Source organism: Eurytemora carolleeae, unplaced genomic scaffold, assembly GCF_000591075.1.
Source record: "Eurytemora carolleeae unplaced genomic scaffold, Eaff_2.0 scaffold94, whole genome shotgun sequence".
Classification (NCBI taxonomy): Eukaryota; Metazoa; Arthropoda; class Copepoda; order Calanoida; family Temoridae; genus Eurytemora; species Eurytemora carolleeae.
In genome coordinates this window covers 94,831-109,257 of record NW_019396036.1, presented here as the reverse complement: position 1 = coordinate 109,257, position 14,427 = coordinate 94,831, and the positions used below count along the sequence as shown (strand labels likewise).

Here is a 14,427-nt window from a genome sequence, read left to right as displayed (position 1 = left end):
CTATAAACTTATTTTTTTGTCAAATAATTTTATAACCTATTAAAACGCTATATTCAATTATGTATTAATTAATATTTATCTGTAGGATTTAAGTAAAGGAAAGTTATGCAAGGTTTAATTTAAATTTAAATTAATTTGAAAAATAAATACTCTTACCTCAATACTATCTTAAATCCTCATTAAATCTTATAAAATAAATTAAAATTCAACGAATTAAATCTGTCACACTTACATGTTAATTAATTTTTTAAAAGTTGAATATTTTTCTAAATTTTCGCATTAGAGCATAGTTTTCGGTTCTTTTCGCAATAATTTTTTCGCATACATTGTTTTACAAAAAAGCATTATTTTTTGCTTTTATCATTTATTTTGGAGTAAACTTGATATACGTACTTTGAAAACTTAAATACAATGTTAACTTATTCGTTTCTAGGATTTTTGTTGAGCAGCTGTTTAATTAGACCCTTCACATACAGGGTGTCCCACACAGGGGCGGATACAGGATTTAAGTGATCGTTAACAATAACATTTACTTGTTGTCGTTGATTTTTAAATTAAACTGAAGAAAAAAAGTCAAGACTTCCATTAAATAAAAAATCAAATAGCTTGAAATTGAAAAACAAATACGATTTATCAAATTGGGAACATTTTTTGCCTCGAAATCTCAGGGGAGGGGCGAATGTCCCCCAGCCCCCCCCTGTATCCGCCCTTGGTCCCAGATCAAATTAGACCGCGTCAATGGGTCTAAATTACGATTTGGGGGACAAAACAGAAAATTTAAAAAGAATTAATCACTTTGAAAGATTTAATAAGCTGGCTAATAGAATTTTCTTTTGCAGAAAATGCTAGATTTTTCGAGTATTATGTGCGTATTTTGGCGTTAAAGATTGGAGATAATCTAATGGGACGCATCTGTAATAAAAAACCATAAACTTAGTCAAAGACTTTAACACTGAAATAAAAGATCTGTCCATCCGTGAAATATTAAAGGGGCTTTAGACGTCATTAAAAGTGAACCTTACTATTGAGTGGCATGTCCGATTTACAAAGGTAAACTTAACAGATAAATTAATTCAGAATTAAGACGATAAGAATTATTGGCAGGTCGTCGTAGTTTTCTTAAATACAAAGACGACATAACATACAGTTACTTAGCCTACTTGTTCCTCCCCTCCACCCCTACTCCAACACACCCAACCTGGTAGGAAAATTCTCCGATATAAGGAATCATTGGAAATCTGAAAAAATCTTTGATCTTAAACATTTTATTTTCTGTCAATCCTCAACCAACCGTCCACCACTTTTTCCATTAACTTGAAAATAATATTTGTTTGGCTTAAATTAGTCCAAAGTCAGAGATTTAGACCTTTAATTCTAATTTATTTAGTTTTTAATAATATTTAAATGTAAACAGGGGGGAAGGGATCAGTGAAATCTAAGTTGCTATGCCCATTCTAGCCAGAAAAAAGGGTTTAGTCCACCCCTAGACTAATTCCTGAATACGCCCCTGAATGTAAATTATAGTCCACATATTTTGTTCTCTTCATCCCAGAACGGGTTAACTGATAAGTACAACATGAGACTGAACAGACGACCGTAAACTCTTAAAGATGACTAAACGTCTTCTGCCTTGAACAGTCTTTTAATGACTTATTGAAATACTTGGCAAAGAAAAGAACAAGTTTCCAGTTGCAGGGAATTATGGATATAAATTCCATTTAATCGTATCTGAAGACTCGTCCTCTGTGGGTAACCCTGTAGCATAAAATGCCCATCACGATCTTGTTTTCTTTCTTTTGAAAATTGGCTTTACGCTGGCTTGCATATCCGTTCGAATTGATCAAATCTAAATCCCCGAACTCCGATTTTTCTTAAAATTCCGATTTGAGTCACTTATACCCAGAGAGCATACAAATTTATTTAAACAAATTCATTACATAGCTTAATATATTTACAAATTATTACAATTTACCCAAAATATAATCTAAATTTTGACTAATTGCTTAAACTAATTTATGAAGTTTTGTAAATCCAGGCTTGTGATGGTTATCATCCGATATTAAAAAGACTGTTCCTTCAATTCTATACTTGTTTGTCTGATTCACAACGGTACCCTAACATTCATCCAAGTAACTATAGAATAACTATCATCATCGTTATTCTACCTTTATATCAGTTTCCTTCCTGGTCTTTGCTGCTCATAGCTGCACTTTTAAACGAAACTGCATACGAAAAATATCCGTTTTCGATAAGAAAAACCAAGATATCTCATCAATTTGCTCAGATAAAGGTTTAAATGATACAGTTGTGAATCGGACCTGTAACTCTTTAAATGAAAGGAAACAGTCCCTTTAGGGTGATGCAGGTCACAAATTTGAATTGTGTCGATATTTTAGATATTTAATAGAACTATGTAGATATAGTTCCAACTTTATTAAACTAAAGATTGAAATCTCAATATTCTATAGGTTGGAAAGCAATCTTGTTTTTTTACCAAACATCTCAGATCTGATGTAATATCATATTATTTAACAAGACTGGCAAAAAGGGAAGTTCTCATAAATTTTCGTCCTCATTTATATTAAAAAATGGAGATTTTTAGAATTCATGATTCTTAGATAAAACAGACAAATTATTTACAAAAACAAACTTATAAATCATCTAGCTTTCTTCATTTCTTGCGTCAGATCAAGAAGAAAATTTTATAATGTATAAAATGCAACTTGGAATAAAAATTGGACTTTTAATATGTAACGTAGTGATATGATTCAGACAAGTTTCACAATTCAACATGGTTGGGCCTTGGAGATTTGAGCTGTACTGGACAGGATTAGTTCAGGAAGTTAAATAAGGAACAAGTGTCTGGTAAGAGAGAGAGAGAAGGGTTGAGATTTAATCCTATTGGTAGACGAATCCATCCGAGTTTGATCCTGATTGTGGAAAACCGTCTGACATTGAGGAAGGATGAGATAGACCCGGAGAGTCGTGTCCAAGTCCTGGCGATGGACTGAGGGCGGAGTTTTGTTGCCAGGATTCTCCAGCTCCGCCCTCCTCCCTTCGTTTTAGGCAGGCTAGCCTAGGGTTCAGGTTCCGCTCTCTAACCTGCTGCTCCAGGCCTAGGATAACATCTACAGCGTTGTTCATGATTCCTAACTTTGTCATCGGTTTATCAGACTTCATGTGAGAACTACAAATCCTTCCCAGTTCCTTCAATGCATCATTGATATCTCTAATTCTAACCCGTTCTCTCTGGTTGTTGCTCCATCTCCTGTCCTTGTCTTTTTTATCCTTCTCCTCCGGGTCTAGAGATTCATCCTCCGCATTCTCCGCGTCCTCGGATTTTCGGATCTTTTTACTTCTCGGCCGTCCTCTGGATCCCTTTCCTCCACTGCTAGATGAGCTGCTGGGCTGCTCCTCCAGGGACGAGGAGTAGAGAGGGGTTCGAGGATCATCCAAGGGTGGAACTTGAAACTGCTGCGGAAACCCTGGACTAGCTGAACCAGGATGTGGTTCAAGAACGGTTGGCACTGAAGGCATTGTGGTAGGATAAAGCATGGTCGCCGGCGGATGTCCAAACACACTGTCCAGATCTTTGTTGCTAGCGAAGCTCATGTCTTGGACTGGAAAAGATTGTTCATACGCCTCGTAACTCTGTAGGTTTGAGTAGGTAGCGTACTGCGCCGGATCATTGACCGGCGGAAAGGCCGGACTGTACCAGTCTAGCCTCGGCTCTGCTACCTGACCCTGATTAAGCGCCGGAATAAATCCATCAGGTTTGTGCTCGTGAAACTGGGGAGGATAGTGCATCTCTGCGCTCATGTGTTCCTGCTCATAGTTCCCGAACTCGTTGGGTTCCGTGTTCCGAGTAATCTTGTTGAAACTCTCCGTAAACTTCTGATACAACTGCAGGGGATCATCCTCGTTCATCCTAGAGTCACGTGATACCAACAATCTAAACAGGTTAAATCCTGGATAAACAAAATACTGAAATAAAAAATAGATAAAAGTGTCCATGTAAAAATAGATTAAAGTGTCCATGNTAAAAGTGTCCATGTAAAAAAGGAATTTTAAGATCTTCCGAGTGTCAATAAACGGGCATTAGAAATAATATTAAAACTTTCAAGAAAACTAAGACACTTAAAACTTTATACAGATAATTGATCAGAAATAAAACGAAAATATTAAATACGATGAGATATCATTTATTTTATGATACAGGGTTACCCAACATTAATCAATCAATCACAACGGATGAGACTTCAGTGACGATTCTACGGAATTTGTTTGGTCCGTTTTCTTGCATTCAGGGTTCCTTGTAGGCCAAAACTAGCATATTTCTGTGCTTGGATCATTTAGTAAACCATCAAAATACTCATTTGAATGCAAAACCAGAAATCAAGCTTCAAATCGTCTTATTTTAGAGTTTTAAGTCGTCTTTACAGTCTCATCCTTTGTGGGCAACCCTGTAGAATTCACTTTCAACTTTTTTTTTGTACAATATTTAAAAATAATTTCTAGTAATTATACTCACGTGTAAACAGGTAAGATCCAACCAATCTATCAATTAATCAAGAACTCAGCTGCATTCTTAAATCTGAAAATATTCCAGTTTAGATTAGGAAGCAATTATTGTTTGTAAACAGGATTTAGGTTCTAACCCTGCTCCGGGTACTGGTGAACATACAAGGGTTTGATTCCTGTGTATATACCTAGTACCTGGAGCTAACATGAGAATATGCTTATAAAAGATTGCATAAATGCCTGCTGACAGGTTTGTACAGAGTTGGACAATAATCTTAGGAAATATCAGATTCAACTAAGAGAGGATCACAAAGATTAAAAATGATCATGATGAGAAAGAAAGTTTTAAAAGCAAAATTGTATATGTCGAGAAAGCCTAGTTATGAAAAGTTATATAATGTTAAATAATTACAAATAAAACTTTCTTTAATTCATCAATAACCAAGACAGAAATATTTCAAAACACCAAAAAAGAAGAAAATAAAGAAAATCAAATTTTTAACTTTTGTTTTTTAAACTAAGAAACTTTCCATCCCGTTGATACAGACTTGGCTGCGTGATGCTGGTACTAAACAATAAGACATTAAAATTTTTACAAAATAAAAATAAAAAACGTTCTGTAATGTTATTTTCTCACAATGTAATGTTTTTTTTTAATATGTACACCTGAATATCAACTCACAATGCAATGTTTTTTGATATGTTCACTTAAATATCAATTCACAATGCAATGTTTTTAATATGTACACCTGAATATCAACTCACAATGCAATGTTTTTGATATGTACAAATGTATATCAACTCACAATGCAATGTTTTTGATATGTACACTTAAATATCAACTCACAATGCAATGTTTTTGATATGTACACTTGAATATCAACTCACAATGCAATGTTTTTTTGATATGTACACTTGAATATTAACTCACAATGCAATGTTTTTTGATATGTACACTTGAATATCAAAGGATTTACTGAAACGTTACAAGAATAAATATCTACAAACTTCTATATTATTGGTCCTGGTAATAAAAATTGAGGGTAAAAAATGCGGAAGAAAAGTTCAATTCCAGGTAAAATTAATAATTCTAAAATTAAAGGGCAAGGTGCTAGGACAGAAGGCAACATATTATCCGAAAACTTGATGTTACTTCTCCATCCCTGCACTTCAGGGTTCAAGTTTACTCCGGGGTTCGGACACAAGGTGGAGAATGATTACAAGGTTTCCTGGTGTTAAATGTGTCCGAGCTCAGTGTTAGGAGGAGAACGGAGCTGATGGAAGCGTCATAGAATCTGAGCTCAGATCAGGGGAATAAACATAGGTGGATCCAGGGGTAGATGAAACTCCGTATAATCCACTAGGACTAGGAGATAAACAGTCGTTAGGTCCTCCCTCCTCGCGTCGTTTTAGGCACGCGACTTTAGGATTAAGGTTTCGCTCTCTAACCTGCTGCTCCAGGGCCATGATCACATCTACAGCGTTGTTTAATATTCCTAACTTTGTCATCGGTTTATCAGACTTCTGATGAGAACTACAAATACGTCCCAGCTCCTTTAATGCATCATTGATATCCTTGATTCGAACCCGTTCTCTCTGGTTGTTGGCAAACCTTCTCTCTTTATCCTTCGCGTCCTTCTCCTCAGGGTCCATAGATGCGTCCTCAGCATCCTCGGCGTCGTCAAACTTGCGAGATTTTTTACTCCGACCCCGTCCTTTTCCTCCACAACTACTACTACTGCTACTCGGTCGGAACTCGTCAAACCCCGGATCGGAAACATCACTTTTCCGTTTCAAATTCATCTTCTGAGGGATGATTGGCGCATTCTCTAATCCTGGTCCGTACAATTGGACTTTACTGTCGGCATGTGTTTTAAGAATGTTAAGGGCGTCATCCATCTCTAATGGAGATTGCAACGGTAGATTCATGTTTCCTACAATGTCTAGGCGGGGGGAGAAGGGGGTGGAGACGGGAGTTGATGGTGCAGGACTGGGCGTGTACCCACTGCTAGGAACGCCTTCGTCGTATACAGGTTGAGCTGGGAGGAAGGGTTGCTGCCAATCGTATCCTGACAGCGTTAGTTGTTCGTAGGAAGGTTCGGGTTTAGTATGAATGTATGCTCCAGGATCCCCCGTTACCTGGAACTCCGGAGCTGGAGGAAACCAACCCTGTCTTTGGTCCGCACCCTGGCCGGAGAACGGGAAGTATTGTGGATCTGATGCAAATCCCTGGGTTGGGACGGAGACTCCATTGCTTACAAGATTATAATCCAGGTTGAACTCGTTCCCTGGATCCCTGATCTCCTGGTAAGACGTAGTCTCCTCTTGTTTAGTGATCTTGTTGAAGGACTCGGTGAACCTCTGGTACAGTTTCATGTGATCCTCCTCCACTGCGCTCATCTTGGAATTCCAACATCAAACTCAGTCTGAAAACTCCATTCTCTAATCTGAAATCAAATAGAACTATTTAAATCCTATTATCCTAGCCTAGAACAGATTAAAAATTCAAGTGTGTAAAGTGTAAAACAAGGTCAGATTTGCGGTGGATTAGAACGATATGAAGTTTTAGGCTCTTTGATTAGGGTTGGAACCACTTGGATATATCCTGGATGGACGGGAGATCAGAATAAAATATCTTTACAGTAACTCAAGTGTAGGAAGACACATGGCAAGATCATGGAAAAGAGTAGGTTATTTGACAAAGTTTCAAATATATGTTAGATTAGGTTTACACTTTCTCAGAAATAACACTTTTTTTTTTACATAATTTACCGATTTTTTACAAGGTCGTGCATAAAGTTCACGTGTGGAAATAGTAATTCAGATCTTAATACTTCAAAGTTTTTTTAGTTTCTCAGAGAAATGTCAATTACAGATCTAATTAATCTCATTAGATTCATAATATACAAAAAAAGAAAAAAAGTAAAAGAAATTTTAAACAGTCCTAAGTTAAAGTTTGAATTCATGGTAATTATTCAGGTATTTAGGGGGTGGCGGGAAAATGCAACAATTTGGTTTTCTTTTACGAATTCAAGTCCTTGCCATGTTTAAGGGTTGTTCACAGAGATAATAATATCACAGAACGGGTGAAGCCACAAAACGAACTCATTGACAACTTGGCTCGAGTTTGAACGGTTAGGACAGGTTTGTATCTGGGTACCAGCTGGAACCTGGGAACCCGGAGACTGGCTGAGAGGGGAACCCGGAATTAGTTCCTAGATTATCTACCTTCCCATCCTCTCTTCTCTTCAAGCATGCAACCTTAAAATTGAAGTTTGATTTTGAATGGTTTATCAGGATATTTTTAGAAACAGTTTAAACAATCTAAGAGGACTGTATACTTTATATCAAGGTTCCCTTAAAAGCTTTGTATTATCAAGAATGATAAATTTTCAATGTTTTTCTCTCGTTTTTTTTCATTTGTGGTTTCTTGGTAAAAATTACTGAATTTCTGAGAAAATATATTTATTCATAAAAATCCGAGAAAGGTTTGAAGAGTACCACTGTGAACTGGGCGTCCCTATTTAAATAAAAGGTAATTTAAAATTACTACGACATTTCTTTTAAATTAAATACCTTATAAATCTCTTAAGGTTTCGTTGCTACCCCTTATTCAATAAGTTACTTACAAGGAATAATGATAAAGCGAAGTATTTATCCATTTATCTCTTTATTGACGGCACAAGAATTTTTTAACCAAAAGATTTGAACAAAATATTGTTTCAATCAAATCAAAAAAAAATTAACCAACCTTGGGGTTCAGATTTCTCTCCCGAACCTGCTGCTCCAGGTTCATGATAACATCCACAGCAACATTTAGGATTCCAAGTTTGGTCTGGGGTTTATCCGACTTCAGGTGGGACATACAGATTGTTCCTAGTTCCTTCAGGGCATCGTTGATATCTCTGATACGAATACGCTCGCGCGCATTATTGGACGAGCGACGCTCAGTGTCTTTTTCGAATTTTTGCTCCGGCGGAAGATCGTCATCATCGTCTTCATTGTCGAACGTTTTTCGCTTTTTATTTCGCCGACCGGAACCGGAACCGGAAGTGGCGCTGGGTGTTGGAGAACAACTGCTGCTCGCCGCCTCGCTCAGTTTCCGTTTCCGAAGAGCTCCGGGAGGGTTCTGGTGCCCTGGGATTTGATATTCGTCGGAGTAGGCCGGAGCTAACCCTGATACAGGCGGAGAGATAATACCCGAATTTTGCAAATTCTGAAAAATTGAAAAATATTTATCTTTTACAGGATTATCGATTTGCCAGATTTACAACGGTCTCCTTTAAAACTTTTATCTAAGAAACAATGAGGAAGATGTCGTAAAATATTTGCCCAGACAATGGTTTAAAATGTACCGTTGTGAATTGTACGTGCATTTTTTCAAATGGAGAGTCACTGTAATTTTAGTGGGAAGTCCCTTTAAAATGGATTAATATAAGTTTTAAAATGTTGTAAAATGTTCTTTACCTGTGAAAAGTCTACATGGTTTCTAAGAATATGTATTGCATCGTCTAACTGATTATGTTGACCGGAGGGGCGAGGATAAGTTGACGGAGCAGGACTAAACCCTGCTCCGGGTATAGAATAGGACTGTAGAGCAGGAGGCTCTGTAGGATATTGAGGATATTCTACAGCCCAGTCCTGCTCCAGGGGGGCTGGATAGTACACACTAGGATCAGGATACTGGGAGGTTTCTCCGTACCATTGTCTCTCGTCCACAACCTTTTCACTTTTACACTGAGCTCTAGCCTCGAGTGGAAAGTATCTTGAGTCCTGATACTGTTCATGAGCCGAGGGGTAGGGTTCAGAATATTCATGTTTAGTTATCTTGTTATAACTAGACTGGAAGACCTGGTAAAGATCCATTGGGTCCCCTTCAGGTCCTCCTCGTCCTGTCATACTCATCTTACACCTAGAGATACCTAGATCTATCTATATCTGGGTATACCTAGAGACACATCTATACATATTAATCGAGGTTGTCTGAAAATAAACATTTTAAAGTTAAACCTTCAAGAAAAGTCATTTTACAAATTTTATTTTGAGAAAAGTTCTAATTATTTTGGTAAGTTTATGAAAAATAAATTTTCTGATCTGTTTATTCAGTGCTGCCCGGGTTCAAGTATACATACAGACTAAATAAACGGATCATTTCTTCTCTAAATCTGTCCTCGGTTTTTAGTACTCCTCCTGTTTATATTTAAACACTGAGAGACTTGAAACTGTGACGAGATAAGAATTAAATTTGGACAGAACGACAAATATCTTTAAATCAATCATTATTATCATCCTTATCATAATTATTATCATTGTTGAAATGCTTAATCAAGTTTCAAAGAATTTCAAAGTTCCAAAGAAAGAATTTTTCCCTAAAAAATTATGTAAGATTTTGTAAAACCATTTTCTTCAGAAAATATAATTCTGGACAAATTCATTTATCAACTTAATAAATTTATCTAAAAGGAGGTTTATTTAATGGAAGATTTAAAATACATCTTTATTCACAAAATAATAATTATACTAGATCTATTTTATATATTTCTACTTAAATATTTGCCTAGTTCTTTTTGTTGGTATCCAATGAACATCAAAACGGCTGAACCGATCAAATCCAAAAATCTTGTAGGATCTTAAATAATAATCCTAAGGACGTTTATAGAATAATAGAATTCATATAATAGAAAAATCTGCAAAACCTAACATTGTTACTCCTTTATTATGTACGGAGAAAAAGTTCAAATAAAATTTGAAGTAAAAAGAAAGAGAGGCCCCGAGCGCCCGGAAGCCTAGTATTTATAGAATTAATATTATCTATCATCAAATCTTTTATCAGTTTAGGTTTACAGTGTACACACAGAGATTTAATAACACAGTTTAATTACACCGATTTTTCCAACATTTCTACTCTTGAACCTATATTAACAAATTGAAGACCAACTCTGAACCTAATAGAATGGGTTAAAGAACTACTCTGAACCTAATAGAACAGGTTGTATGGAGAACTACTCTGAACCTAATAGAACTAGTTGTCTGGAGAACTACTCTGAACCTAATGGAACTAGTTGTCTGGAGAAAACTAAAGATATTTCTGGGATCCTAACACGGCCTCCTCTCCCCCTGTCCTCAGAAAAAAAGGTTTTCATAAAGAAGAGAACTATCATTTAAATTAACATAATCCATACTTTTTCTTTGATATTTCATGAATATTCATATTTCAGGCTATATATCCCCCCCGTTGCGTGTTTCTTTTTTACCCTGAGTATTGAAATCCTGGAGTTTTCTGACAGTTTTATATCCTTACCTTCCTAATAAACATATTAAGCTGTAGAAAATATCCATTAAATTGTTGGAGACCGTGGACACTGATAATTCTATTTATGTAGGACCTAAGCCCTCCCCCCTCCCCCCCCCCGAAAAAAAATTATGGAGTAGAAATTACAACACCCCCCCCCTTCCCGCCCCGTCAATATGAAACATCTCATCTAGAAATGTATATGTTTTCCAATGACGAGAAAATAATTAGATTCCAAAGCTAACCCTAGACCATTACTTGATCTATGATCAACCCATTTACATGATTAAAGTCGAACAAAAAGAAGAAAAAGGTAAACATTCAAGAATCTTCCCGCTTTAACGATAGAATTTGGATCGTAAAAATAAATGATAGGTAAGCAATTTATTTGCATTTTTTAGTGTCAGAACTCCAGTTCACTAAATATATAATAAGGAAAGTGTATACTTGGGACAGTTTACTAATCAAGGATATTAAGAGATTATGGCCTATTCATACAGTACAAACATCAAATATGCAGTACGCTTTCGGAGTGCAAGTGTATGGGGAGGTTTTGTATCTTGAATTTTACTCAGTTTTCTCAGAACCAGTTTATTATTGATGAAATATTGCTCTGTAAAATGTAATCCTGCACACGATAAAGGTGTAGTGGATTTCAATAGTTAAATGGAAAACAAATTCTCTTCACTAAATATTTTCAGAAATACTATAAACTCGTTGATCCCCCCCCAGAAAAAAATTGAGCAGATTTTTTCTTTTTGTGGTGAATCTTTTTTAAGATTGAGAGGGGGGATATTACAACTAAAGGATGAGATGCATAAACGTTAAATGTAAAATCAATATGGAAAACAATTAATTATTTGCCTCACTTCCCTCCGTTGGATTCAGATATATACATATCTTTAGGGAGAAGGATTTATCCAGGGGGAAAGACGGGGCAATGCGTGAACAATAAACCACTAAAGAATGGATTTGTTTTAAAACAAAACTGTTTGTAAAAAATAACAAATAATTTCTTAGTTATTGTTTTCAAAAAGAAGGTTTAAACAATTGGTGTGAAAATTGGAAATAACCGATGGGACTGATTAAATGTCTTTCAGGTTTTTTTTCCCCTAGATTTCTATGCGGAAAGGGGGAGGATACATATATAGAGATGTGGGGGGGGGGGGCGGGGGATAAAGATGTATATATGGGAGGGAGGGAGGATAAAGATGTATATATGCAATGCTAAGAATAATGAAGAATGGATATGACAGAATCAGACAATTCCTTCACAGTCTCACACAATTATACTCACACTCAAACTAACCAATGGAAAAGGGTAAAAAACAATACCAGTTCATCCGAACTAAAGATTTCTTGTTATTAATTCCCATGAATAATAGATCATACACAATATTTCAGAGGTTTATATTTTAATAATGATTTTTGACACTTTGGGGAAAAAAGAAAAGTTAAAATTTCACCCTTATTACTATTTTAAACCCAAAAATTCATATACAAAACCCTAACATATGGGGGAACAATGATTTTCAAAGACGGGGAGATGATATTTCAAGAAAATTTACACCCATGCATTAATTCTATTCTATATTAGAGGAAAAACGACATGGGATTATAGTCATTAAGGGAAATCATAATTCAGATGAAAGTTAAACTACGTTTTATTTGTCAAAATTTTATTTTTATTTTCTTTACTAAAACATGCTTAGAATCCGAATCTGTTGTATCCCAACATTTTGGTTTCCTGGATCTGAATCCGGATGCGCAAAAGTATGCGGATCCACGGATCCGAATCCAAGGGGCAAAATATCAAACAAAATTCTTTTGCTCTCAAAACCCAAATCTAAACTAAACGAATATTTTAAAATTCTTCATCTGTTCAAAAATCAGTAAATCTTTTAGAAATGTTCATGACCTGGATCCGGATCTGCATCAAATTTAAATGGATCCTAATCACTGATTCAAAATAAAAAAAGGAATTTTATGGCTAAATTAAACCAAAAATGAGGAATAAATCAATAATCTAAGTAAAAACGCCATTTAAATAATTAATATCTCAAGTTTCGATAATTATACCCTCATCATAGGAAAGGAGATGGGGGGGGGATGAGGAGAAGGGAGAGTGGGGATGAGGAGAGGGGGTGGATAATTGAACAAAAAACTGTTCTCTCAAACCGAGTAATATTGCTAGAAGAGGATGAATATTTAATGAGAGGGAAGAGTTCTCTAATTGCTCTTTTATTTTCTTAAACCTTCATAAATCTTGGTGGTTCAAGACTTAGTTATAGTTGGGTTAATTAATATATTTTCTTCTCCAACCAGAGAATATATAGGAGAAGAAAAATATAGTAATTCAGTAAGTATAAAGATTGGAGAATATTGTTCAGTTTTTATCTCTTAAATGATTCTTATCAATCACGAATCATTTCACTGGGAAAAATCTGAATTTAAATTACTTATTTAAAGAAACCTTTCTCTAACATTTAAAAAGTTGAACTTCTTAAATTTAGTTAGTCCATGTAAAGGAGATCACGGGATATATTGAAGAAGGGGCCAGGGGGGTGGAAGGTAAATGTATGAAAGAAAGGTAATCAGGGGGACTGAAGGAAGGTAAAGGGATGGAAGGAAGTTATGGGGATGGAAGGAACGTAGAGGGATGGAAGGAAGTTATGGGTATGGAAGGAACGTAGAGGGATGGACGGAAGTTATGGGGATGGAAGGAACGTAGAGGGATGGAAGGAACGCAGAGGGATGGAAGGAACGTAGAGGGATGGAAGGAAGTTATGGAGATGGAAGGAAGTTACGGGGATGGAAGGAACGTAGAGGGATTGAAGGAGGGTAAAGGGCTGGAAGGAAGGTAGAGGAATGGAAGGAAGATAGACGGATGGAAGGTGGAAGGGTGGAAGCAAATTGGAGGGATAAAAGGAAGGTAAGAGGGATGGAAGAAAGGTAGGGATGGAAGGAAGTTATGGGGATGGAATGAACGTAGAGGGATGGAAGGAAGGTAAAGGGCTGGAAGGAAGGTAGAGGAATGGAAGGAAGATAGACGGATGGAAGGAAGGTGGAAGGGTGGAAGAGAGTTGGAGGGATAGAAGGAAGGTAAAAGGGATGGAAGGAAGGTAGGGATTGTCGGAAGATAGACGGATGGATGGAAGGAAGGTAGTGGGATACAAGGAAGGTAGTGAGATTGAAGGAAGGTGGAGGGATTGAATGAAGGTAAAGGGATGAAAGGAAGGTAGGGGGAAGGAAGGTAGAGGGATCGAAGAAAGGTGGAGTGATGGGAGGAAGGAAGAGGGACGAAAGTAAGGTAGAGGGATAGAAGGAAGGTAATGGGATGAAAGGAAGGTAGAGGGATGGATGGAAGAAAGGCAGAGGGATTGAAAGAAGGTAGGGGGATGGAAGGAAGGTAAAGGGATGCAAGGAAGGTAGAGGGATGGATGGAAGGAAGGTAGAGGGATAGAAGGAAGGTAAAGGGATGCAAGGAAGGTAGAGGGCTGGAAGAAAGGTGGAGGGCTGGAAGGAAGGAAGAGAGATAGAGGGAAAGTAGAGGGAAAGAAGGAAGGTAGAGGGATAGAAAGAAGGTAGAGGGATAGATGGAAGGTAGATGGATA

General features: G+C 36.6%; 3 protein-coding genes across 3 annotated transcripts; all 3 read right to left on the bottom strand.

Annotated features, from left to right (window-relative positions):
* Window positions 1-1,929: 1,929 nt before the first annotated feature.
* On the bottom strand, window positions 1,930-4,621 carry LOC111698739 (transcription factor E2-alpha). The gene is made up of 2 exons (XM_023469158.1): window positions 4,532-4,621; window positions 1,930-3,952 (listed from the first exon to the last, which is right to left on the bottom strand). The coding sequence occupies exon 2, from the start codon at window positions 3,925-3,927 to the stop codon at window positions 2,899-2,901; it is 1,029 nt and encodes a 342-aa protein (XP_023324926.1). The 5' UTR covers window positions 3,928-3,952; window positions 4,532-4,621; the 3' UTR covers window positions 1,930-2,898.
* Window positions 4,594-6,941, bottom strand: LOC111698719 (uncharacterized). The gene is made up of 2 exons (XM_023469138.1): window positions 5,453-6,941; window positions 4,594-5,228 (listed from the first exon to the last, which is right to left on the bottom strand). The coding sequence occupies exon 1, from the start codon at window positions 6,919-6,921 to the stop codon at window positions 5,779-5,781; it is 1,143 nt and encodes a 380-aa protein (XP_023324906.1). The 5' UTR covers window positions 6,922-6,941; the 3' UTR covers window positions 4,594-5,228; window positions 5,453-5,778.
* Window positions 6,942-6,967: 26 nt separating this feature from the next.
* Window positions 6,968-9,530, bottom strand: LOC111698731 (transcription factor E2-alpha). The gene is made up of 3 exons (XM_023469146.1): window positions 8,989-9,530; window positions 8,273-8,737; window positions 6,968-7,782 (listed from the first exon to the last, which is right to left on the bottom strand). Exons 1-3 carry the CDS (start codon window positions 9,424-9,426, stop codon window positions 7,657-7,659), a joined length of 1,029 nt encoding a protein of 342 aa, XP_023324914.1. The 5' UTR covers window positions 9,427-9,530; the 3' UTR covers window positions 6,968-7,656.
* Between the last annotated feature and the right edge of the window lie 4,897 nt (window positions 9,531-14,427).